The following is a 25,554-nucleotide window of genomic DNA, read 5'->3' as shown; positions in this document are numbered from 1 at the left end:
AAGGATAGTCCTCTCTGGATTTTTGCTGGAACTACTAAGGAAAATAAGTCACTGGTTAGGGTTGCTCAGATTATACATCGTCTCATGATGTCACCAGTTGCCACCTCTTCTATTTCATGGTGGAAGCCTGCTTCAGAATGAAACTAACACAGGTAACAGTAGAGTCAAGAGATGGGGGAGGGGGAAAGGGAAGTCTGTTCACATGATTTAAAACCTAGATGCAGCTAGCCTGAAGCCTCCCCCTTGTGGCCCACTCTTTTCAGTTACATAGACGAATAAATTCCTTTTTGACTTAGGCCAGTTTGAGTTGGGTTTCAGTTAAAACTGAAAGAGCCTTGACAATTCCCATGCAAAACAGAATTCACCACTGGTCTGGTCTCTTTGTCCTCATGTTACCAAAAATGACTCCTTGCCTTTGAGGAAAGACACAAGAGGGGGACCTCTATAACAAAAGTCTCTCCAACAGCCCAGCAATATTGCTGCCATACTTGAAGAGGTCCAAGTGATCTTCTTGGGAAGCCCCTACCACCCTCCAGAGGTGGCAAACGAAGTTAACAAAATGGCTAAGAAGGCTGGGCGCAGTGGCTCACGCCTATAATCCCAGCACTTTGGGAGGCCTGGCCAGGTGGATCGCTTGAGCTCAGGAGTTCGAGACCAGCCTGGGCAACATAGTGAAACCTTGTCTCTACAAAAATTACAAAAAAATTAGCCGGGTGTGGCGGCGTGCACTTGTAATCCCAGCTACTTGGGAGCCTGAGGCAGGAGAATCACTTGAGCCCAGGAGGCAGAGGTTGCAGTGAGCCAAGATCGTGCCACTGCACTCCAGTCCAGCCTGGGCAACAGAGTGAGACCCTGTCTCAAAACAAAACAAAACAAAACAAAAAAAAAGCTAAAAGCTCCAGACCAGCCTGGGCAACATGGCAAAACCCTGTATCTACAAAAATTAGCTAGGCATGGTGGCGTGCACCTGCAGTCCCAGCTACTCAGGAGGCTGAGGTGGGAGGATCACTTGAGTTCTGGAGGTCAAGGCTGCAGTGAGCTGAGATTGTGCCACTGTACTCCCACCTGGAGAAAGGCCAGGTGAGGTGGCTCACACCTGTAATCCCAGCACTTTGGGAGGCCGAGGCGGGCGGATCTCCTGAGGTCAGGAGTTCGAGACCAGTCTGGCCAACACGGTGAAACCCTGTCTCTACTAAAAACACAAAAAATTAGCTGGGCATGGTGGCAGGCGCCTGTAATCCCAGCTCTTCAGGAGGCTTAGGCAGGAGAATTGCTTCAACCCAGGAGGTGGAGGTTGCAGTGGGCTGAGATCGCGCCACTGCACTCCAGCCTGGGTGACAAGAGTGAGACTTTGTCTCAAAAAAAAAAAAAAAAAAAAAAAAAAAGTTAAGATATTCCAGGGCAAACTGCCCTCTGGGCTTCTTCTCTGGCCCCAGTGAGAAAAGGCCCATATGCCCATAAACAGCGCCTCTGGAGGCCAGCTCTCTTCATTCAGAAGCAGAATGTGGAGTCAGACCTGGCTTAAATCCTGGTTCTCTGTTATACTTACTTGCTGTATTGACTATGGCAAGTAACTCTGTTTCTTCCTCAATGAAGCTTGTTAGAAGAATTAAATGAAACAATGTATTTAAAAATAACTAGCATGATGCTTTTTCCCTCCGCTATACTTCATTTCAATAGCAATCATGATGTTTAGCATGTCTTCATACATCATACATTGTCAGGCCCTTTGCTAACAGCTTTCCACAGATAAGCACATTTGATTCCCAAAACTCTATTTTAAAAATATATTACATACATATACGAATATATTGTCATTTTACAGATGGAGAAACTGAGGCACAGAGCAGTCACTTTGCCCAAGACTGCACACTAAGCTGAGATTTTCAAGGCCAGGCAGTCTGGCTTCAGAGTTCTTGCTTGCTCTTAACAATGCAACGAAGCTGGGCATGGTGGCTCACACCTGTAATCCCAGCACTTTGGGAGGCTGAGGTGGGCAGATCGCTTGGGCCCAGTGAGACCAGCCTGGGCAACATGATAAAAGTTGGGCCTAAGGGCCCTTTAATATCAACATCTCTGGATAAATAAGGGGATCCTATCTGCCTTTTTACCCATTCCTACTTCTTTTTACAGCACGACCTAGGCCTTTGAGGAACTGACACTTCATGAACAAGGTAACAGGCTAGTTACCTAGGGTTAACTCACTTTCATAACCTGAGAAGAGACTATCAGAAGCCAAGGGAGCCCAACTTCTAAGAACCAACCATTACTTCCAGAAACTCCTGAAATATGTACACAAAATATGTATACCACTGCATTAGCAGAGAATGAGCTTTTTGTATGAATGGTGCTGGGGAAGGGAGGGAGAGGAGAGGAGAAGCCAGGCAGGGCCTCCTGGAAGATAAGCACAGTATGGGGAGCTCTGGGAAACTCTGCAATAGAGAGGAAGCTAGTGTTCTTCCTCCCACTCCTAAATGTCTTGACACCCCTTCCCCTGAAAAGTTTATCCTGTGCTTCCTTTCCCTTTTTTTTTTTTTTTTTTTTTTTTTTTTTTTTTGAGACGGAGTCTCACTGTGCTGCCCAGGCTGGAGTGCAGTGGCTGGATCTCAGCTCACTGCAAGCTCCGCCTCCCGGGTTCACGCCATTCTCCTGCCTCAGCCTCCCAAGTAGCTGGGACTACAGGCGCCCGCCACCACGCCCGGCTAGTTTTTTGTATTTTTTAGTAGAGATGGGGTTTCACCGTGTTAGCCAGGATGGTCTCGATCTCCTGACCTCCTGATCCGCCCGTCTCGGCCTCCCAAAGTGCTGGCATTACAGGCTTGAGCCACCGCGCCCGGCCCCCTTTCCCTTCTTAACGCTTGTTTTCTCTCACTTAGGAATGTAATCAACTCCTATAGATTCAATTATCACCTCTCTGTGGACAACTGAGACATTTTTTTAGTCATCTTTGACTTCTTCCATTTCCCAAAGACCCAGTCATTAGGTCTTGATATTTCCTTTTTCTTAATGTCAGCTACACATGCCTTCCTTACCTTTCCCCAACCCTATGTGGCTCTAGAACCAGACTGCCGGGTTGGAAACATAAGCCTGCCACTTACTACCTGTGTAATTTTGGGCAAGTGATTTCACCTTGCTGTGCCTGTTTTGTCATCTGTAATGTGGGTGTAATAATAGTACCTATCGAGGAGGAAGACGGAAAATAATAATAGTGCCTACTCTCATAGAGTTGTGAGGCATAAATGACTTGGCTATTATTACTATCCTAGATTCCTCTCTTTCCCTAATCCTATCATCAAGTCCTGTTTTCTGTACACCCAAAATATATCTGCTTCTCTCCATCTTCACTACCACCACCACATTTATGTCACCATTTCTCATCTGGACAAAGGGATTGTCTCCCAACTTTCCTTCCTGATTCTGTCCTGACCCTCTGTTTTCCTCCCAGAAACCAAAGTGAGCTTTCTAAAAAGAATTAATCAGATCATGTCACTGTCTTGCTTTCAAAAACTCCCTTCTAATAGTTTCCCAATCACCTTAAATGAAAATAGAAACTCCTCACTGTGGCCCTTAGGCCCCAAGTGATCTGGCTTCTGTCAGCCTTTCCAACCCCTCGCCCCTCTCCCTCACTTAGGCTTTAGCCACACTGGTCCTTGTTATTCCCTGAACACATCGCAGGGCTTCTGCACCTGCTGACCCCTCTGCCTGAAATGCTATTCCCCAGACCGTCACAAGGTTGGTTTCCTCTCATCAATCAGATCTGGGCTCACCTGTGCCCCATTCTGCCTCATTTCCCCAGTAGGAACAAGTCTATGATATCATCATTAAGAGATGTTTCTTCAAAGGCTGCAGCTCTTCCAAAAACACCTAGACTATAAGACCCATGAGAGAAGGGAAGATTATAGCTATATCATTCATTGCTACATCTCCAATTCTACCATAGCACATGGTACATAGCAGGCCCTCAATAAATATCTGTAATAAATTTCCCCACCTTGCAGAGGTCCTTTTTCTGCATGTAGCAATGCTTAGATTAGAATGTTCCACTCCCAGATCTTCCTACAACTGGTGCCTTCTCATCTTTCTGGTTATCAGGCTCAACTGTCACCTCCCAAAAGAGGCCTCTTCTGATCCCCCTGTCTACAGTGGCCACTCCCACCCTCTCTTTCACACTGTTTTATTTCCTTCATAGCATGAATCACACTCTGATTTCTTTGTGTTTCACTCCCCCCATCAGAATATAAATTCCATGAATTTCAGGACCTTGAATGTTTTATTCACTGCTCTGTCTCCAGTACCTAGAACAGTGCCTCCATGCATTGTTTAATGAATGAGTGCAGGCTGGAGATATTTGAGACTTGCATACTCCATACACTGCTGTTCTATAACTTGCCCTGAACCTGCTTCTATTCAACAAGTTTACACTAAAACAAACAAAACTCCACTCACAGCAACCCTACTTAACTCTCTTCCAAAGTTCTGTGTCTTGGAAACCTAAAACGGCGGTGAGGGTATTGCCAGTACTCCTGGATTCTGCTTCCCCGAGGCCACCATCAAGCCAGGCTGATCACCTCATATCACCCGTGATATCCCAAAGCAAAGTGTGGTTGAGTCGGACCAGCCATAAGCTCTCTCTAGACCCAAACCATCACAGAGCAGATGATGACCGGGGCTGGGGGACAGTGGGGAGGCAGACTGCCATCCATGCTCAGAAAGTTCATGGGATGGAATCACAGGCCTATTTGACTCAGCAAGCCAGAGACTGAGTTGCAGGGTACAGAACCCAAAATATGTTTCTAAGGATCTTCTGGCATAATCTCACATCTATTCAAGGAAGAAACTATTTTCAAACTGGGACTCTCAAGAAAGAGTTCTCTTTCCACTAAGGCTTTCCAAGGAGGTAGGGTTAAAACCTAGGGCTGCTGAGGACCATCTTTGTTACCCAAAGCAGAAGCTTGTTGAAGATGAAGCTAACTCAGTGGAGAAATGGGAGGAGATGTCTGAGAAAATTATTTGAACACCTGGATGCAGTAGGCCTGAAGCCAACCTAGCTCTGGACTTTCCAGTAACAAGAGCCAATTAATCCCCCGCTTTTTTCCTTAAACTACTTTGAGTTAAGGTTCTATCACTTTATGTTTTTAGAGTTCTGGCTACGAGTTTTTTTTTTCTTTTTTTTTTTTTCTTCTAACATTGCAATTACGGGCAAGGCATTGTTCTAAGTACTTTACATGTATTAACTTATTTAATCCTCATAACAATTCTATGAAGTAGAGTATCATTACTTCCTTCATTTTTTTTTTTTTTTTTTTTTTTTAGCTGTGGAAACTAAAAGACCAGAGAAGTAACTTGTCCTAGGGCACAAAACTGGTGAGTGGTAACTTGGGACGCAAATCCTGTCCAGACCCAGGGTCTGCATACCTAACAACTACAACCCCATTGCAGCCAAACCTATCTTAACTAAAAATTCAACTTTTTGACCCAAGGCACTACCATCTTGGAATGGACAGTGCCCACAGACCTTCTATTAGTCCCACCTGTCCTTAATCTCATCATATGCAAAATGAGGATAATGGTAGTTTACCTACCTCACAGGGTTCCTATGAATACCTGTAAAGTGCTTAAACAGTGCCTGGCAGTTAGCAAGCATTCAAAAACCAGTGGTCATTATTATTACTACTCTGTAGGTCACTAAAGTGCAGTTGGCAAATACAATGCAAATAGAGGAAATCTGTCTTCTTTCATCTCTATCTTTTGGGTGAAGAGAAGAGATACCATGCGTGACAGATCAGGAGGCTTTCTTGTCTTTGATCCATTGCTTAAGCTGTTTCCTCTGCCTCTAAGGCACCATGATTGTCCCAACTCCCAAGGAACACTATCCAGCCCAAATACCACCTTTTCTGTGAAGTTTCCAAATAAAGGGCTCCCTCTCACCGCTGAATTTCTACAGCATATAATTTGTACCTCATTTTCTGCTCTGTACATGCCCAAGCCCCCTACTGGTATTATGAGTTCCCTGAAGGCAGTATTTACCCTGGGGTCTCTGTTTCCCCTTCTGGGCCCTAGAGAGAAACAGAATCCCTTGAAAAAAGTTCAGAGCTCTGTGGAGGCCCCAGACTTAGCAGCTGATAGGGGCTGTTAAGAGAAGTCAATCAGGACGGGGTGAGGCAGGTCACCAGGCAAAGGACTTGGGGTAGCTCAGAATCAGGAAACAACACAAAGTAAGTCCCAAAGACAGGAGCAAGTATGGCAGGGGGAAAGGCAAAGGGTGCTGTGTGGAGATAAAAAGGGAGGTGAGAGGAGAGGAGGGGGCAGGGAGCGTGTGCTAAACCTGAATGAGGAGTGAGATCTGAGAAACTTGGAGATTTCTGGCCCAATGCAGAAGGAAGAGCTGCTTATTCTCTAGTGATTTCCAGTAACTTATAAAGGGTAGATTCCACCTTGTGGGATTCAAAGAACAAGACACGTCGCGTACTTTCAGAGTTCCTAGTCCAGTAAGGGTGAGTGGGCAAGTACATTAAAAACTACAAGGTTGAAGGTGAGCGGTGTTCTAAGAGGTACAATGGGGGTGGAGGGGTCTGGGCAGTAAGACACAGAATGAAAAGACCTCCTGAGGGTGCCTCAAGGGGAGGATGCCTATGTGGAGAAACGGATGGACAAGAAGAGATGGACATGTGTGTTCAAAGCAGCAGCAATTTAAAGAAGCACCAAAGGCTGGGAGTGGGCTGCAGGGATAGCCAGAAAGAGAAAGCACCGAGGAAGATCTGAAAAGAAACCATTCAAAAGTAGAATGGGAAATAACTGCTCAGAGGATGGAGTAACCTTGTGAAGAAGCCAAGATCCTTTCAAGGTAGGTAAGAAATCTTTCTGGAGGATGGGTACTTTGTAAAGGGGATTCCTGGGAAACAGGAAAATAGCAGTGAGCAGTAGGGCACAGAGGCACACCCTGAGGCATCTTTCAGGGGGTTTTTGTGGGGAAAAGGAAATCCTCTTAAAGGGCACAGGTTTTTTTTTTTTGTTTTTTTTTTGAGACGGAGTCTCGCTCTGTCACCCAGGCTGGAGTGCAGTGGCCGGATCTCAGCTCACTGCAAGCTCCGCCTCCCGGGTTCACGCCATTCTCCGGCCTCAGCCTCCCAAGTAGCTGGGACTACAGGCGCCCGCCACCTCGCCCGGCTAGTTTTTTTTTTGTATTTCTTAATAGAGACGGGGTTTCACCGTGTTAGCCAGGATGGTCTCGATCTCCTGACCTCGTGATCCGCCCGTCTCGGCCTCCCAAAGTGCTGGGATTACAGGCTTGAGCCACCGTGCCCGGCCGGCACAGGTTCTTAAACTTGTGTGTGCATCAAAATGACCAGGATTGTTTGTTAAAAACTCTGATTGCTGGGCCCTGCTCCCAGGTTTTCTGATTCAGTAGATCTGAGTAGGACTCAAGAATGTGTATTTCTAACAAATGTGGTTGCTGCTGGGCCAGGAACCACACTTTGAGAACCACTGCTATAGTGGAAGGGATTCTTTGGTGAGGAGGCCCTCAAAGGGGAGAAGGAAGAAGGCTTCTCAAAGGGAAATGGGGAAAATCCTGTCTCTAAGGAGGGTGTTAAGTGTCTCTTGATCTTGAAAGGGAAGAGGGGTCTATGAGGATGGGACCTGAGAAAAATGGTCTGAAAGAAAGGTCTTGGAGCATTGGGATTTCAAGGGGGTTGGGAAAGGTGTCTCTCAAGAATCTTTACAAGGAAACATAGAGGCTCTTGAGTGACGAGTCTGGAGAATGTTGGGGGCCTCTGAAGGGATACTAGGAAAAGGGGGCCCCCTGAGAAAGGTCTCTGAGTTGACTTCAGAGGAAAGAGAATGGGGAAATGAGATGGCGTAAATAGGAATTCTAAAGTGAGGGGGTAAATTTGATAGGGTACTGAATAACGTTTCTTGGGGATGTCAGAAGTGGAATCTGAGGGAAAGTTCTGAGGAAGTCTCAGGAAGCGCTAGGAGTGGGTGGTTGATGGAGGGCAATTTGTAAGAAAATTATCTAAAGAGTGTCTGAGGAAGGTGTGGTCTTCTGAGACTGGTCCTGGAGTGGGATGACAGAGTGATCTTTTTAGGAAAAACTCTTCAGAGATCTCAGTTGAGGAGAAACCTGAGTAAAGTCTCCAAAAGAGTACATGGGGAAGGCGGGGTCTTCTGAGTGTCAGAGGAGTGGGTTTTTCAGAAAGAATTCTAGGACTTTCTCAGAGCAGGAGCTCAGAGGGTTATTTTGGGGGGAAATTAGGTGTGTGTGAGGGTCTTCTTCAGGGGATTCTAGAGGATTTAGGGGACCTGCGTGAGCAAGTTCAGGGAGTGACATCTCCAGAAAAGTCCCTTAGTAAGGCAGAAGTATTGATTCAAGGGGTTCTGGGGGTGTCAGGAAGGTCTTGGAGGGATTTCAAGAACAACATCAGGAGGGTTCCAGGGGTTTGCTGGAGTCTCTAAGCTGTGTGTGTGTGTGTGTGTGTGGGGGGGGGGTCCTGAAAACCTGCATCTCAGAGGGGTCACCAAGAGAATCTTACAGTCTTACAGGGGTTGTGAGGAGGATCTTTAGAAAATTCCTCTAAAACCGGTCTGCAAGGGGGGATTCTGAAGTGTAAGTGAAGGGGAGTTCTAGGGGATCTGAGAGACAAACCATGAGGAAAGTTTTCAGGATCCTTAAACCATTTTTGGAGCGTGTGATGTGGGGGACTGGAAAATATGTGGAGTATGTAAAAGGGGTTTTGGAAGAAGCTTTTGAAATATGAAATTGAGAGTCCTCTGGAGATTTCAGGCAATCGCTGGAGACTTTAAGAATGAATGGGGGTGGGGAGGGGGTCCCGGGGAAGATGGTTGGGCTACCTGAGGGTGATCTCTAGGGCATTTCAGGGTGGTGAGACCAGGGGGAGACAGGAGGCCTCTGGGGGAGACTTTTGGGATCTGTGGAAAGATCCAGAGGGATACGTGAAGGGGGAGTGTGTATTAGAGAAGGTTGCAATATGGTGGGGAGTGGGATGGGGTCTTCCAGGTGAGTTTTCGGGATCTGGGGGCATTTCAGAAAGTCTGTGAGGAAGATTTATTTTGGGGATATGGGAAGGAGATCTTCAGGGAAGATGATCAGGGTTCTTCGGGGGCATTCTGAAGGACTTCTGGGAGGGGGACTCAGAAATGCAGGGGGTATGAGCGGAAAATCTCCAAGGAGGTTTCTGGAATGGGGTAAGTAGGAGGGAAAATTCTTAGGATCTGGGAGGGGGAAGTCGGGTGAGCCTGTTGGGCTGTGAGAGGCAGGGCTCTGGGGGAGAGTTCTGGAACGGACAGGGGTCCGGAGGGAGCCTTGGGGAGGTGTGCAGAGCTCGTGAGGAAGGCTCCTGGAGCAGCTATGAGAGCCACGCTGTGGAATGGACGAGGAATGGCCTCCGAGGACTATTTCTGGAGACAGGAGGACGACGGGGGCTTCGGGGCCAAAGAGTGGGGGTCTGCAAGGAAAGCTGCCGAGACCCTCGAAGGGCTCGGGGAGGCGGCTCCACGGGAGAGGTGGGTTCTGCAGGGACCTTTCGGGGCGCACACGGGGGCTCGGCAGGGTTTCCGGGGCTCTCCGAGGAGGATGTGCGTGGGGTCCTGAGGAGGGGCCCCCGGCCCGGCCCTTCGGCAATCCCGAGGGCACGGGGAGGATTTCGGAGAGAAGCTTCTGCCAGGGCCCAGGAGGGAGACTGGGGACGGGCGCGGGGCTTCTCCCGTGGGCCCGACCCCCGAAGCCCGCGCTCCGCACCCGCCCGCCGCCGCCGCCCGCGGTTCGGGGTCCCTGAGGGGGCGGGGCCGCCCGCGCGGCCTGGGTCGCCCTGAGGGGAGCCCCGCGCGCCCTGACCCGCCGCCGCCCCGCGCCGGCCCGGCTCGAGACTCACCGCCTCGGCCTTCGCCACCACCGCCGCCGCTCGGGCCTCCTCAGGCCACCGCTGCCGCCGTCGCCCCCTCTCGGGCCCGCAAGCTCCCCTCCCTCCTCCCGCACCGACCACCGCCGCCGCCGCCGCCGCCGCCGCCGTCGCGCTGCGTCACCGCGCCGTGCGTCACCGCCCCTGGCCCCGCCCCGACGGGGGCCGCCGCGCGCCGGCATTAGCTCACGCCCGGATGACGAACGGCGCGCCAGCCAACGGGCGGCGAGGGCAGCCCGAAGGGCGGGAGGTGTGAGCCGAGTAAGGCGGGGTCCCGGCGAGGAGAAGAGCGACGGTGGTGGAACGGGACCCAAGAGGCCCGCCCCCTCCTCGGCGGGATTGGTCGGACGTGGGGGTGACGGGCAGTCGGTCAGGCCTAGGGTTTGGGGCTGGGGGGCGGGGAGGGGGCGGGGCGCGCGCGGCGTTGCCTAGGGTAACGGGCCCGGCGGAGCCTGGGATTGGGCCTCCAGGCCCGCAGGGGGCAGGCTCGCGCGCGTCCACCCCAGCTGCCCGGAGCGAAGTCGCAGTTCCCGATTCAGACGTTCCAGGCCTCCTCTTCCCCGCCCCTTGGGTGGCCCGCCCCACCCAACGCTGTCCCCGGTAGGCGTCTGCACTCGGGCTTTGGGGGGCTCGGCTTTCTCATCGCGCTGTTCTGAGCCTGCCGCTTGCTCTCTCCGATGGGAATGGCGAGGCGAGATCTAGCCGTTAGGGTGGGAAGAGAATGCACGGAAAGCGCTCGGGATCAAGGAGGCCGCCAATAAACGGGAGTTGTTGCTATGACTTTGGTTGTGATCTGGGCGTTCCACAAACTGTCTTGGGTCTGGGTGAACTAATCAGAGGGATCTGTGTTCAGAAGGCTCTCGGTGACAGAGATCTGGCTTGTTACAGGCACTCAGAGAGCCAGTCGGGGTCGAGGGTCGAGTTGAAGACAGGGAGGGGTGAGGAACGAGCAGAGGCCAGTTGTTTGGCCACTTGAGAGAGTTTGGACTTGTCCCGAGGGCACTAGGGAGCCCTGAAGGGCTTCAAGCCGGGGAGGATCATGGTGAGTCGGGGGTTTTGGAGAGCTGTCTCTCTGGCTTATACATGGAGGGCGGATTGGAGGGAACGAAACGGGGTCGGGAGTCCAGGAAGACAGCTGGGGTAGGAGTTGGGGAAGAAAGAGGGGGGTTTGCACAAGGGAGGGACTGTGGGGAGGGAAGGAGGTGCAGGTGGGAGGGACGCCCTGGAGGCAGAGCAAACGGGCCCTGAAACTGGCTGGCCATGGAGTGGAAGGGGGAGAAAAGTTTAGAACCAGGCCCTCTGGCCGGGAGATTGGGCCCCAGAGGAGAAGCAGGTTGGGAAGATACTAAGCCCAATGTGGATGCCTAGCAGCGAGGTCCAGGAGGTACACAAACCCCGGGTCTGGAGCTTAAGAGAGAAATTGAGGCTGGAGACCAAGATTTAAGGATCGTCAAAGATGGTAATTGAGGCTGTGGGAGTTAGGGGTCTAGCGCGGGGAGGGTGTGAAGGATCATTGGAGACAGGGAATGAACAGAACTCTGAAACGGAGAGGCAGGATTTGAGCAAAGGAATTGACACTGTCGATGAATATTGAAAAGGGCAGCCAGAGAGAGGAAGACCAGGACAGTGTGGCATAGACGCTTTGAGGAAAGGCCATTTCACCAGGGTGGGGCCATGTCACAAACCCCATCCACTACCTCCTGCATTTAAGCAACAGCCTTCACACTGTATAAAATGATTGTGCTTGATAACTGCTGGTTCATTAATTCATTCAATAATATTTCTTGAGTATCCAATATGTGCCAGGCTCTGCTTAAGGTGCTAAAAATACAACGGTAGGATGAGTGCGGTGACTCATACCTGTAATCCCAGCATTATGGGAGGCCAAGGAAGGTGGATCACTTGAGGTCAGGAGTTCGAGACCAGCCTGACCAACATGATGTGAAACCCTGTCTCTACTAAAAATACAAAATTAGCGGAGAGTGGTGGCGCATGCCTGTAGTCCCAGCTAGTTGGGAGGCTGAGGCAGGAGAATTGCTTGAACCTCGAGTGGCGGAGGTTGTAGTGAGCCAAGATCATGCCATTGCACTCCAGCCTGGGCAACAACAGTGAAACTCCATCTCAAAAAAAAAAAAAAAAAAAAAAACCCCAACAAAAAACCAAAAAAAAAAACCGTATATTCTAGTTCCTGGGGACACAAACAATAAGGAAATACAGTGTTACTTTGTGTTACTTTCCAAGGAGAAAAAGAAAGCAGTGGCTGGGCATGGTGACTCACACCTGTAATCTCAGCACTTTGGGAGGCTGAGGCCAGTGGATCACTTGAGGCCAGGAGTTTGAGACCAGCCTGGCCAAAGTGGCAAAACCCTGTCTCTACTAAAAATGCCAAAAATTAACTGGGCATAGTGGCACGTGCCTGTAGTCCCAGCTACTCAGGAGGGTGAGGCAGGAGAATCACTTGAACCCAGGAGGCGGAGGTTGCAATAAGCAGAGATTTGCCATTGCACTGTAGCCCAGGTGACAGACTATGTCTGTAAATAAACAAACAAATAAATAAACAACAAGAAAGCAGCTAAGAGAATGGAGTGATGCAGCCAGAGTTAATTTACATGGGGAAAGGTATCTTTCATTAGGTGAGACTGAAACAGAAATCTGAAGGAATGAAGGAGAAAGAGGGGGTTCCGGAAAGAGAAAACAGCAAGCGCAAAGGCCATGTGGTAGGATCATTCACAGAACCACAAAGAGGCCAGCATTGCTGGAGTGGAGTGAGCAAAAAGAGGGCCAATGAAGGGCAAGGTCCAAGAGGCAATGGGGTAGGGGTGGTGACAGGTAACTTAGTATTTTTGTCATTGTTGGGGGGGGTGTGTGTGTGTATGTGTGTGTGTGTGTGTGTGTGTGTGTGTGGCAGGGTCTCACTCTGTTGCCCAGGCTGGACTGTAGTGGTGCGATCGTGGCTAACTACAACCTCAGCTCACTGCAACCCCTGCCTCCTGGGTTCAAGCGATTCTCCTGCCTCAGCCACTGGAGTAGCTGGAACTACAGCCATATGCCATCACCCCTGGCTAGGTTTTGTATTTTCAGTAGTAATGGGGTTTCAACATGTTGCCCAGGCTGGTCTCGAACTCCTGGACTCAAGTGATCTGCCCACCTCAGCCTCCCAAAGTGTTGAGATTACAGGCATGAGCCAACACACCCAGCCTGCTGTTTGTTTTTTAGAGACAGGATCTCACTCTGTCATCTGGGCTGGAGTGCAGTGGTGCAGTCTAGCTCACTGCAGCCTCAAACTCCTGGACTCAAGTGATCTTCCCAACCTTAGCCTCACAAGTAGCTGGTACTTGGGATTACAGACACATGCCACCATGCCTGGCTACTTTTAAAATTTTTTTGTAGAGACAGGGTCTTGCTATGTTGCCCAGGCTGGTCTTGAACTCCTGGTCTCAAGCAATTCTCTTGCCTTGGCCTCCCAAAGTGCTGGGATTACAGGCATGAGCCATTGTGTCTGGCCCATGGGAGGGTTTCAGACCAGCCTGGCCAACATGGTAAAACCCTGTCTCTACTAAAAATACAAAAATATGGCTAGGCGCCGTAGCTCATGCCTGTAATCCCAGCACTTTGGGAAGCTGAGGCAGGCAGATCACGAGGTCAGGAGTTCAAGACTAGCCTGACCAACATGGTGAAACCCCATCTCTACTAGAAATACAAAAATTAGCTGGTTGTGGTGGCATGCACCTGTAATCCCAGCTACTCATGAGGCTGAGGCAGGAGAACTGCTTGAACCCGGGAGGCAGAGGTTGCAGTGAGCCAAGATTGTGCCACTGCACTCCAGCCTGGGCGACAGAGAGAGACTCCATCTCAAGGAAAAAAAAAAAAAAAAAAAAAAGCTGGCTGCGGTGGCTCATGCCTGTAATCCCAGCTACTTGGGAGGCTGAGGTGAGAGAATCGGTTGAACCCAGGAGGTGGAGGTTGCAGTGAGCTGAAATGGTGCCACTGTACTCCAGCCTGGGTGACAGAGCGAGACCCCTGTCTCAAAAAAAAAAAAAAAAAAAAAAAAAAAAAAGGAAAAGAAAAGAAAGAGAACCAGTGTGGTGTCGTGAAGATGATGTTTCAGGGAACAGGGAGTGATGGGCTGTGTCAGATGTGGCTAAGGAGGACTGAGGTGTGACCATTAGATCCAGCACTGTGGAGTGCGTGGGTGACCTTGACAAGGGCATGTCAGCCGAGAGGAGTATGGGGGAAAGGCTGGTTGGAGAAGGCAGAAGAGGAAACTGGGAGGAGAAATTGGAGGCAGCAATGTAGATGATTCTTTTGAGAAATTTTGCGGAAAAGGGAAGGAAATGAGTGAGCAGCAGCTGGACAGGAGATAAGGTTTTATGTTTTTAAAAGTGGAAGAGGCCAGACTCAGTGGCTCATGCCTGTAATCCCTGCACATTGAGAGGCTGAGGCAGGAGGATCGCTTGAGGCCAGGAGTTTGAGGCCAGTGCGGGCCACATAGTGAGATCCTGTCTCTATAAAAAGAAAAAATAAAATTGGCTAGGCATGGTGCTGTGTGCCTATAGTCCCAGCTATCTAGGAGGCCAAGGTGGGAAGGTGGCTTGAGCCGAGAAGTTGGAGGTTACAGTGAGCTATGATTGCACCACTGCACTCCAGCCTGGGTGACAGAATGAGACCCTGTCTCAAAAGAAAAAAAGAAAAGAAAAAAAAAATTAAGATGGAAGAAGTAACACTACATGGAGACTAAGCAGAAAGATCCAGGAGGCATGGGGATATTGGTGAGACAAGAGAGAGAGGGAGGATAGCTGCAGAGATGTAGGTAAAGGGGTAGAGTCCAGTGCAGGGTCTGGGGTTTGCCCACTGGAGGGAAGTGGGCCAGTCACAGTGGGCCTAGGAACCTGTGAAAATTCTCTTTTGTTTGCTTTTATTTTCTCACTGAAATACATATGGTTTTCGTGTGAACTACTTTCCTTTTATTTCTTCTTTATATGACAGTCAGGACATTATATTGATTTTTTTGAATTTATGTGTGTAAGTAGGTTATATTATCTAGGAATTTTATTTCAGGATGGGAAAAGGGGCAGTGCAAAAATACTCAATAAAAAAAATGGCCGGGCATGGTGGCTCACGGTGGCTCACAACTGGAGTCCCAGCACTTTGGGAGGCCGAAGCAGGTGGATCATTTGAGGTCAGGAGTTCGAGACCAACCTGGTCAACATGGTGAAACCCCATTTCTACTAAAAATACAGAAATTAGCCGGGCATAGTGGCACGTGCCTGTAGTCCCAGCTATTTGGGAGGCTGAGGCCAGAGAATGGCTTGAACCTGGGAGGCGGAGGTTGCAGTGAACTGAGATCGCACCACTGCACTCCATCTTGGGTGACAGAGTGAGACCCTGTCTCAAAAAAAAAAAAAAAAGAAAGTGGGTACTGGTCTGACAGGATTGAGCTCCCTTGTTGCAGGGCCTCATAGGTCATTGCAAGGCTAGTGAGATTGAAAAAGTGCAGGAAAAAAGTCACCATTACCCAGGCAGTGTGGGGTTGCCCCTCTGGTCCCCATTTTGCCATTGACATAATGGGCATCAGTCTGACCAGCAAAAGACTGAACTCCCCTTTTCCAGCCCTGCAATTCAAATATCCCAGATGGGGGTCAATCCAGGAAGGCTGCCTGAAGGAGGGGAGGAGCAAAATAGTTCGTTTTAGTGTGTGTATATATATATTTTTTGAGATGGTGTCGTGCTCTGTCACCCAGGCTGGAGTGCAGTGGCATGATCTCAGCTCACTGCAAGCTCCGCCTCCTGGGTTCACGCCATTCTCCTGCCTCATCCTCCCCAGTAGCTGGGACTACAAGCACCCGCCACCACGCCCAGCTAATTTTTTTTGTATTTTTAGTAGAGATGGGGTTTCACCATGTTAGCCAGGATGGTCTCGATCTCCTGACCTCGTGATCTGCCCACCTTGGCCTCCCAAAGTGCTGGGATTACAGGTGTGAGCCACTGTGCCCAGCCCGTTTTTAGTATCTATTGTATCTGCCATGCTGACAGCTATGTGAAGCTATTTATTTTTATTTGTATTTATTGAGACAGAGTCTCACTCTGTTGCCCAGGCTAGAGTGCAATGACGTGATCTTGACTCACTGCAACCTCTGCTGCTTGGATTCAAGCAATTCTTGTGCCTCAGCCTCCTGAGTAGCTGGGATTACAGGCATGCACCACCAAGTCTGGCTAATATTTTGTATTTTTAGTAGAGACAGGGTTTCGCCATGTTGGCCAGGCTGGTCTCCAGCTCCTGACCTCAGGTGATCCGCCCGCCTTGGCCTCCCAAAGTGCTGGCATTACAGGTGTCAGCCACCGTGCCCGGCCCATGTGATGCTATTTCTATCCTTACCACAATCTCAAATCAGAGGGGTGAAGTTACTTAGCTAGAGTCACACAGCAAGGAAGCTTTTGAACCCTGGTCTGAGCAATTTCCTGACAGGTCCTGGAAGATGAGGGGAAGGAAGGAGGGGGAGGAGCCCTCTGTGACAGTTGTCCCAGAAAGGGCATAAACAGGATGTGGTGTTGCATGAAACCTTCCTCCTACTGCATAGCCTGCCCCCTCTGCAACCCCGGTCCCCACCCCTAGCAGACAGCGGAACTGAGAAAAGAAGAGGCCTGTGGACAGAACAACCATGGTCAGGGGACAGGGGTCCTATGGGAAGAGCTGGGGCTGGGGTTGGAGGACACCTGGGCGAAGGTCAGGCTACGGGATGGAGGTCACGGGCCGGGAAGGGGACACCACTGTGGCGAACAGCCTGGCTGGGAGGACAGAGAGACAGCGGCTCTGGGTTTAGGCCCAGGAAGTGGATCTCTGCATCTCCTTGAGTGTCCCCCAAGGGTCCCCGTGGAGAAGGCAGGAATCCAGCCCCTGCTCCGTGCCCCAAGCTGAGCGACCTGGTGAGGGGTACCTGCCCTGCGGGAAGGGTGCCTTTTCTCAGTGTTCACAAAGGCATCAGATGGGCCGGTGCAATGCTCCTCTTCATGAGTGGATGGAGAAACTGAGGTTTGGGGAAGGGGTGAGGGCTGAGGCCAGACCATCTCAGCTCTTCCTGGGTCCTTCTGGCAGTCTGACTCCCTGGTGGTGTGCGAGGTAGACCCAGAGCTAACAGAAAAGCTGAGGAAATTCCGCTTCCGGAAAGAGACAGACAATGCAGCCATCATAAGTGAGTGGCATCTTCCCTCATGGAAGGATGGGAGGGCGCTGGTGGGGGCAAATAAGGAGGGCTGGGCTCGTGTACCCTGTGGATCGGGGGAGTGTCTAATCCATGTGTGCCACACCTCCCCAGTGAAGGTGGACAAAGACCGGCAGATGGTGGTACTGGAGGAAGAATTTCAGGTGAGGGGCTGGGGTGGTTGGGACTGGGAGGTATGGGCTGGGACTGGGAGACCCAAGTGGTTGGAACTGATATTAAGAGCCTGGCATGGGGGTAGAAAGACCTGGAGATCGGCTGAGCACGGTGGCTAACGCCTGTAATCCCAGCACTTTGGGAGGCTGAGGCGGGCAAATCACTTGAGGTCAGGAGTTCAAGACCGGCCTGGCCAACACGGTGAAACCCCATCTGTACTAAAAATATAAAAAGTTTGCTGGGCATTGTGGCGTGCACCTGTAATCACAGCTACTTGGGAGGCCGAGGCAGGAGAATCACTGGAAGTGGAGGCCGTAGTGAGTCGAGATTGTGCCACTACACTTCAGCCTGAGCCACAGAGCAAGACTCTGTCTTAGAAAACAAAAACAAAAACAAAACCAAACCTGGAGATCAAGTTCTAGCTCACTCATGACCCCCAGCAAGAGAGTTTGCCTGTATGTGTCTCTATTTTCTCATCTGTGAAATGGGGAGAATAGTACTTACCTCATAGGCTTGTTTTTACATCTGGTGATTTAATTCTTGTAATGGGTTTAGAACAAGGCCTGGCACTTACTATATGCTCAATAAGGTGATGATGATCTTAATAATGATGATAATAATGCTTTATTGGCATTCAGATGAAAGAGTTTCCACAGAAAGTTAAAAAGCTAGCCGGGCGTGGTGGCTCATGCCTGTAATGCCAGCACTTTGGGAGGCTGAGGCAGGAGGATCACTTGAGCCCAGGAGTTTGAGACCAGCCTGGGCAACATGGTAACACCCTGACTCTACTAAAAATACAAAAATTAGCCAAGCACAGTGGTGTGCACCTGTGATCCCAGCTATTTAGGAGGCTGAGGTTGGAGGGTTGCTCGAGGCCGGGAGTTTGAGACCAACCTGGGCAACAAAGCAAGACCCCATCTCTACAAATAACAATAACAACAACAACAACAAACAAAGAAGAGGTAGACTTCACCCTCTGGTGGCCTCACTGTCTTTATCAATAACAAGAACGATAATAAGGCTTATTTCCCTAGAGTTGTGATGAGGATTTATAAGGGAATCCATGGAGACTGAGGGCTGGGGCTCTCTCAGGCCCTCTGAAAAGCAGTATAGTGAAGCAGTTATGATTTGAACACAGATTCAAATCTCAACTCTGCTACTTTCTATCTGTGCAATCTTGGGCAAATGGCTTAACACCTCTGGGCCTCAGTTTTCTCAGCTGTATAATGGGCATAATGATAGGACCTACCCCACAGACTTATGGGATAGTTCTATGAATTAATCCATGTGTGTTTCGTAGAACAGTGCCTTGGCACATGGTAAGTGCTCACCTAAAGGCAGTCATTTTTTTTTTCTTTTGACATGGAGTTTCGATCTTTTTTGCCCAGGCTAGAGTGCAATGGCACAATCTTGACTCACTGCAACCTCCGCCTCCTGGGTTCATGCAGTTCTCCTGCCTCAGCCTCCCAGGTAGCTGGGATTACAGGTGCACGCCACCATGCCTGGCTAATTTTTTTTTTGAGATGGAGTCTCACTCTGTCTCCCAGGCTGGAGTACAGTGGCGCGATCTCGGCTCATTGCAACCTCTGCATCCCGAATTCAAGCAATTCTCCTGCCTCAGCTTCCCGAGTAGCTGGGACTACAAGTGCCTGCCACCACACCTGGCTAATTTTCTGTATTTTTAGTGGAGACGGGGTTTCACTCTTTTAGCCAGGATGGTCTCAATGATTTCCTGACCTTGTGATCCACCCGCCTCGGCCTCCCAAAGTGCTGGGATTACAGGCATGAGCCACCTCGCCCAGCCACGCCTGGCTAATTTTGTATTTTTAGTAGAGATGGGGTTTCACCATGTTGGCCAGTCTGGTCTCTAACTCTTGGCCTCAGGTAATCTACCTGCCTCAGCCTCCCAAAGTGCTGAGATTTACAGGCGTGAGCCACTGCGCCCAGCCTCATTCTTTGTCTTTTCTTCTGTTTTCTTTGCCTCAGAACATTTCCCCAGAGGAGCTCAAAATGGAATTGCCTGAGAGACAGCCCAGGTATCCCGGGGGGAAGAAAGGGTTGGATCAGGCCATGAGGGGAGGGTGATGTTGGAAGTACAGGCTAAGAATTCTTGAATTCCAGCCCTATTCATGGACTTAGAATCTCTGTGTTTGGCTGGGCAAGGCAGCTCATCCCTGTAATCCCAGCACTTTGGGAGATCGAGGAGGGCAGATCACTTGAGGTCAGGAGTTCAAGACCAGCCTGGCCAACACGGTGAAACCCTGTCTCTACTAAAAATACAAAAATTAGCTGGGTGTGGTGGCATGCGACTGTAATCCCAGTACTCAGGAGGCTGTGGCACGAGAATCACTTGAACTTGGGAGGCAGAGGTTGCAGTGAGCTGAGATCACCCCACTGCACTCCAGCCTGGCTGACACAGCGAGACTCCATCTCAAAAAAAAAAAAAAAAAAAAGAATCTCTGTGTTTGAGGCCAAGAGTTCATACTCTAGAACTTTTTGTTTGTATAGCAATATTTTGTTGCAGAATTTTGCACCGATAATTTATATGATACTGGTTTAGAGTCTGCCTTTTTTTTTTTTTTTTGTACAAACTTTTTTGGGTTTTTGTTTCAACATTACGCTGACATCATTTTTAAAAAATGAAATTTTAGGCCGGGCGCGGTGGCTCAAGTCTGTAATCCCAGCACTTTGGGAGGCCGAGACGGGCGGATCACGAGGTCAGGAGATCGAGACCATCCTGGCTAACTCGGTGAAACCCTGTCTCTACTAAAAAATACAAAAAACTAGCCAGGCGCAGTGGCGGGCGCCTGTAGTCCCAGGTACTCGGGAGGCTGAGGCAGGAGAATGGCGTGAACCCAGGAGGCGGAGCTTGCAGTGAGCTGAGATCCGGCCACTACACTCCAGCCTGCGCGGCAGAGCGAGACTCCGTCTCAAAAAAAAAAAAAAAAAAAAAAAAAAAGAAATTTTGGCCAGGCACTGTGGCTCCCACCTGTAATCCCAGCACTTTGGGAGCCCAAAGTGAGTGGGAGGATCACCTAAGGTCAGGAGTTCGAGACTAACCTGGGCAACATAGCAAGACCTTGTCTATATATTTTTTTTTTTTTGTTAGAGACGGAGTCTCGCTCTGTCGCCCAGGCTGGAGTGCAGTGGCGCGATCTCGGCTCACTGCAAACTCTGCCTCCCAGGTTCAAGCGATTCTCTGGCCTCAGCCTCCCGAGTAGCTGGGATTATAGGTGTCCACCACCATGCCCGGCTAATTTTTGTATTTTTAGTAGAGACAGGGTTTCACCATGTTGGCCAGGCTGGTCTTGAACTTCTAACCTCAGGTGATCCACCTGCCTTGGCCTCCCAAAGTGCTGGGATTAGAGGCGTGAGCCACCACACCTGGTGGAGGACCTTGTCTTTATTTAAAAAAAAAAAAAAGAAAAACATTAGCCAGGCATGGTGGCGTGTGCCTGTGTTTCCGGCTACTTGGGAGGCTGAAGTTGAGGATCACTTGAGTTCAGGAAGTTGAGGCTGCAAGTGAGCCAAGATAGCACTACTGCACTCCAGCCTGGGTGACAGAGCAAGACCCTGTCTCAAAAAAACAAAAAAAAGAAATTTTCCTTCTTTTTCAATGTTTGGGAACACTTTAGGTAGCAAATGAATTATTGTTATCATTATTATTTTATTAAAAAAATTTTTAGAGACAGGATCTCGCTGTGTCACCCAGACTATTGGGCAGTGCTGTGATCCTAGCTCACTGTAGCCTCCAACTCCTGGGCTCAAGCCATCCTCCTGCCTCAGCCTCCCAAGCAACTGGGACTGCAGGCACCGCCACTGCACCCTGCTAAAGGAATGACTTGACTTTTAATGATTAAGTAGAATCCTGGGTGAAGTCACATGACCCTGGTGCTTTTTTTGGTGGAAGAGCTCTTTGACTATTTCTATGAAAACTGGTCTGTTAAGATTTTTCATCTTGACTGAATTCATTTGGGTCTCTAGGATTTTGATCCTCAATCCCAGGCTGTAGGACTCAACCAGGATCAGCTTCATGGGCATATGATAATTGCTCAGGGCCCCACACCCAGGAGGGGGCCTCACACATGGGGGTTGATGGTCACCTTCTTTATAGTTTTATCTGTGAATTTCTGTTTTGTATGAAGTCAGATGGGACAATGGACTTCACACAAATGTGCTGGGGTTTGGAGCTAGGTTCACAGGCAGTCCACCACCGGGCCGCCTCCCCGAACAGGTTCTCAGCCACCCACTCTCTGCACCCACCCAGTGACCACTGCTGTCCTTGGGCTTCCTGCTGGTGTGGGGAGGGTTGGGGTCCAGTAGGCACCCCTTGCCTGACAAGTTACAGGGTGTTCCTGTGAGCATCTGTGCTCTGCCTGCGCATATCCTCATGCCTGAGGGAGCATGACTTTAAATAGCAAATTAAAAAAGACCGGCTGAGTGCAGTGGCTCGCCCCTGTAATCTCAGCACTTTGGGAGTCTGAGGCGGGAGTACTGCTTGTGGCCAGAAGTTCGAGACCAGCCTGGGTAACATAACAAGACCCCCATTTCTACTAAAATTTTTTAAATAAAAGGCCAGGCACAGTAGCTCATGCCTGTAATCCTAGCACTTTGGGAGACTGAGGTGGGCAGATCACTTGAGCTCAGGAGTTTGAGACCAGCCTGGGCAACATGGTGAAACTCTGTCTCTGCAAAAAATACAGAAAAACATTAGCTGGACATGGTGGCACATGCCTGTAGTCCCAGCTACTTGGGAGGATGAGGCAGGAGGATCGCTTGAACCTGGGAGGTTGAGGCTGCAGTGAGCTGAGACCACGTCGCTGTACTCCATCCTGGGTGACAAAGTGAGACCCTGTCTCAAAAAAAAAAAAAAATTAGCTGGGCATGGTGGTGTGCACCTATAGTCCCAACTACTCTGGAGGCTGAGACAGGAGGATCACTTGAGCCCAGGAGTTCAAGACTGCAGTGAGCTAGGATTGCACCACTGCACTCCAGCCTGGGACAGAGTGAGGCCCTGTCTGTAATAATAGTAAGAAAAAGACCAGGTCAGTCTAGGGAGGGACTACAAAAGAAAGGAAAACAATTTTCCTGCTTCTTGAACAAGAAGCCCCACATTTTCATTTTACACCAGGCTTGGCCGATTCTGTAGCCATCCCTGGTCACAGTGCACTGGAGTTCGAGTGCACTGGACAGTATTGAATAGGGGGTGAGCACTTACATGCTGGCATTCACTTTCCCAGGTTCAAATCTCTCCCCTATCCATAGAACCTTGGGCAAGTGAGTTTGGGCCTCAGTTTTTCCATCTGTACGATGGGGATATTAATAGCACCTATATTATAAAGTTATTGTGAGTCAAATAAGCACTATTATTATTATTACTATTTGAGATGTAGTTCCGCTGTTGTCACCCACGCTGGAGTGCAGTGGTGTGATCTCGGCTCACTACAACCTCTGCTTCCTGAGTTCAAACGATTCTCTTGCCTCAGCCTCCTGACTAGCTGGGATTACAGGCGCATGCCACCGCTCCCAGCTGATTTTTGTATTTTTAGTAGAGACGGGGTTTCAACATGTTGGCCAGGCTGGTCTCGAACTCCTGACCTCAGGTGATTCACCTGCCTTGGCCTCCCAAAGTGCTGGGATTATAGGCGTGAGCCCTGCGCCCGGCCCTATGATTATTTTTTAATCATTTGTTGTGTTTGAGGTCAGTACCCTGAGTCCCAGACATCAACCCTGGTTCTCAGACTCAGCCAACATTTCAAGGCTGTGGACTCAGGTAATGGATGTTGAGCCTGGGCTGCAGGCCAGAGTCCTGATTTTCAATTCCCTTTCATGGTAGGTTCGTGGTTTACAGCTACAAGTACGTGCATGACGATGGCCGAGTGTCCTACCCTTTGTGTTTCATCTTCTCCAGTCCTGTGGGTGAGACACAACTCTACTCTTCTCAGGAGAGGGCCTTCGATTCTGTGTGTGTGTGTTTGTGTTTGTGTATGTAAATGTGTGAGTGCAGGTGTGTGCATGTGGGTGTGTGTGTGGCTGTGCGAATGTGTGCAGGCACCTGTGTTAGTGTGTGAGCATGTGACAGCCTGTGTGTGACCGGGTAAGGATGTGTGTGTGTCGCATGCGTGATGTGGGAGGGCAGTGAAGTGGAGGTGGGGGCTCAGATTCACCAAGAGCCCACCCGTTCTCAGTCCTGGGGCCTAAGCCAACCCACCTTTTCCTTTTATCTACAAAGCCCCGTCTGGCCCCTAAATCATCTCCAGAGACCCTCAGAATAACTTGAAGCCCCCAAAGCCAACCTAGAAACTGACTACAGTGGGGGGACCTCCTTAGAAGAGCTCCTAGGACTCTTGGAAAACTGCAGGGCCTTCAGGACATTACAAGAGAACATGCCTGGGTCCCCACTCATGTGCCTTTCTCCTCTTTTTCACGCAGGCTGCAAGCCGGAACAACAGATGATGTATGCAGGGAGTAAGAACAGGCTGGTGCAGACAGCAGAGCTCACAAAGGTTCAGGCTGGGGCGGGGCTCCAGAGTGTTAGGGAGAGGTGGTGTGGGTCCTGGGTCTGAAGGAAGAGGGACTAGAGTCCTCATTGTCTCAGTTTTTTTTTTTTTTTTTTAAAAGAACTGGGTCTGGCTCTGTCCCCCAGGCTGGAGTGCAGTGGTGCAACCTCGGCTCACTGCAGCCTCCTCCTCCCGGGTTCAAGCGATTCTCCTGCCTCAGCCTCCCAAGTAGCTAGGACTATAGGCGCCCACCACCACGACCGGCTAATTTTTGTATTTTTAGTAGAGTCAGGGTTTCACCATATTGGCCAGCCTGATCTCGAACTCCTGACCTTAAGTGATCCACCCACCTCAGCCTCCCAAAGTGCTCTCCTACAGGCGTAAGCCACCGCGCCCGGCCACTGTCTCAGTTCTTGAGTAGATCATAATGCCGAGACCTCTCTCTGCCCAGGTGTTTGAAATCCGCACCACCGATGACCTCACCGAGGCCTGGCTCCAAGAGAAGTTGTCTTTCTTTCGTTGAGTTCTGGGCTGGGGCCTGAATTCCTGATGTCTGAGTCCTCAAGGTGATTGGGGACTTGGACCCCTAGGACCTGAACAACCAAGACTTTAAATAAATTTAAAAATGCAAAAACTCAGAGATCCTCAGTTCGGACTCAGTATCTGCCTTTCATCTGGGCTCTAGCCGACGGTTCCTGCAGTACCAGACTTGGGCCAGCAGGGGGCGGGCTGACCTAGGGGAATGCGAGCTGGGTCCCGGAAGGGAAGGAGGATACCTGTTTCTTAGAAAGAAAGGGAAGGGCCTGAAGGATTTCCTTGGGGGTTGGGGGACGGATGGGCGAGGCCTGGGTCTCCTGGAGGTATTGGGGGAATATCTGGATCTACGGAGCGGTCACTTCCAAAGGGAACAAGGACCCCTGAGAATAAAGGAGGCAAAGTGCCCGTTTCCCCCCTGCGACTCCCGACCTCTTGGGGATAGGAGGCATCACTGAATGCGACTTTTCTCAGCTGAGCCCTTAGGTAGGAAGAATTTAAAGGCCGAAGAGGTTTGAACGTAATTGCTTCAGGATCTTAGGAGCTGCTGGCGGGTGGATGGTTTGTACGGTCAGGTAGGCCTGAGGACCCAGGGCTGGGGAAAATGAAGTCGATCCTGGGCCCTCAGTGGACCCCCAGGGGTGTGAGATTGAGGAGACAGGGAAGGGACACCTGCCCACATGTGAAGATTCTTCTTTTCTTTCTTCTGGCATCTGTGGACATCGAACTTTCTCAGGTTTTCTGTGTCTGTCTCTGAGGGACATTGATTAAGCACCCATGGTAGACCAGGCTCTGAGAATTCCGAGATGGGCAGGTCTTCACAGAGACGAATCACACCCCTTCTGTCCCTCTGCTTCTCTTCCATGTTTCTAATTGTTCCCCTCTCTGTCCCCGGTTTCAGGGACGTGGGAACTCCCTCCTCCCACCCCTTTTCAGGTTCCCGGTAGAGAGGTGGCTGTTGTCATGGTAACAAAGACATAGTGACCTTGGGCCTGGGCCACCCGTCCCCCACCCATGGCGTTCCCGGGGGTAGGGTCCAAAAGGCCCAGCTCCAAGCCCTCCCAGCTTTAAAACACCATCACCTTACCACCCCACTCTACCCTACCTCATGCCCACTCACCCCCAATCAGGGCAAGTCCTTTGCATGAAGGATTCGGGATACAATCACTCTACACTGGTCCATAGAGAAAATTCACCCTGCCCTAAATTCTCTGCAGGGTTGGGTTGAGC

At 50.2% G+C, this 25,554-nt stretch overlaps 2 protein-coding genes across 7 annotated transcripts in view; one reads left to right on the top strand and one right to left on the bottom strand.

The window, feature by feature from the left end:
- SAMD4B (sterile alpha motif domain containing 4B) overlaps window positions 1-10,049 on the bottom strand; it is a 42,206-nt gene extending 32,157 nt beyond the window's left edge. For both annotated transcript variants that reach the window (XM_050768943.1, XM_050768944.1), the window contains exon 1: window positions 9,891-10,049. The gene's annotated coding sequence lies outside the window, so the exon portion shown is untranslated. The remainder of the gene's footprint in view (window positions 1-9,890) is intronic.
- GMFG (glia maturation factor gamma) overlaps window positions 1-24,427 on the top strand; it is a 257,896-nt gene extending 233,469 nt beyond the window's left edge. The window contains exons 2-8 of one of the 5 annotated variants that reach the window (XM_050769341.1): window positions 16,545-16,579; window positions 17,011-17,107; window positions 17,231-17,280; window positions 19,277-19,326; window positions 23,127-23,209; window positions 23,723-23,796; window positions 24,242-24,427. In XM_050769341.1, the coding sequence (XP_050625298.1) occupies window positions 16,577-16,579; window positions 17,011-17,107; window positions 17,231-17,280; window positions 19,277-19,326; window positions 23,127-23,209; window positions 23,723-23,796; window positions 24,242-24,313 (429 nt within the window). In that variant the 5' untranslated portion in view covers window positions 16,545-16,576 and the 3' untranslated portion in view covers window positions 24,314-24,427. Of the gene's footprint in view, window positions 1-10,116; window positions 10,179-10,406; window positions 10,518-10,716; window positions 10,960-16,544; window positions 16,580-17,010; window positions 17,108-17,230; window positions 17,281-19,276; window positions 19,327-23,126; window positions 23,210-23,722; window positions 23,797-24,241 lie in introns of those variants that run through there. The other 4 variants (XM_050769343.1, XM_050769345.1, XM_050769342.1 and 1 more) reach the window with 4 other exon arrangements.
- Window positions 24,428-25,554: the final 1,127 nt, after the last annotated feature.

This window comes from Macaca thibetana, chromosome 19, assembly GCF_024542745.1.
Source record: "Macaca thibetana thibetana isolate TM-01 chromosome 19, ASM2454274v1, whole genome shotgun sequence".
NCBI classification, from domain to species: domain Eukaryota; kingdom Metazoa; phylum Chordata; class Mammalia; order Primates; family Cercopithecidae; genus Macaca; species Macaca thibetana.
This window is presented reverse-complemented; position numbering and strand designations above follow the sequence as displayed.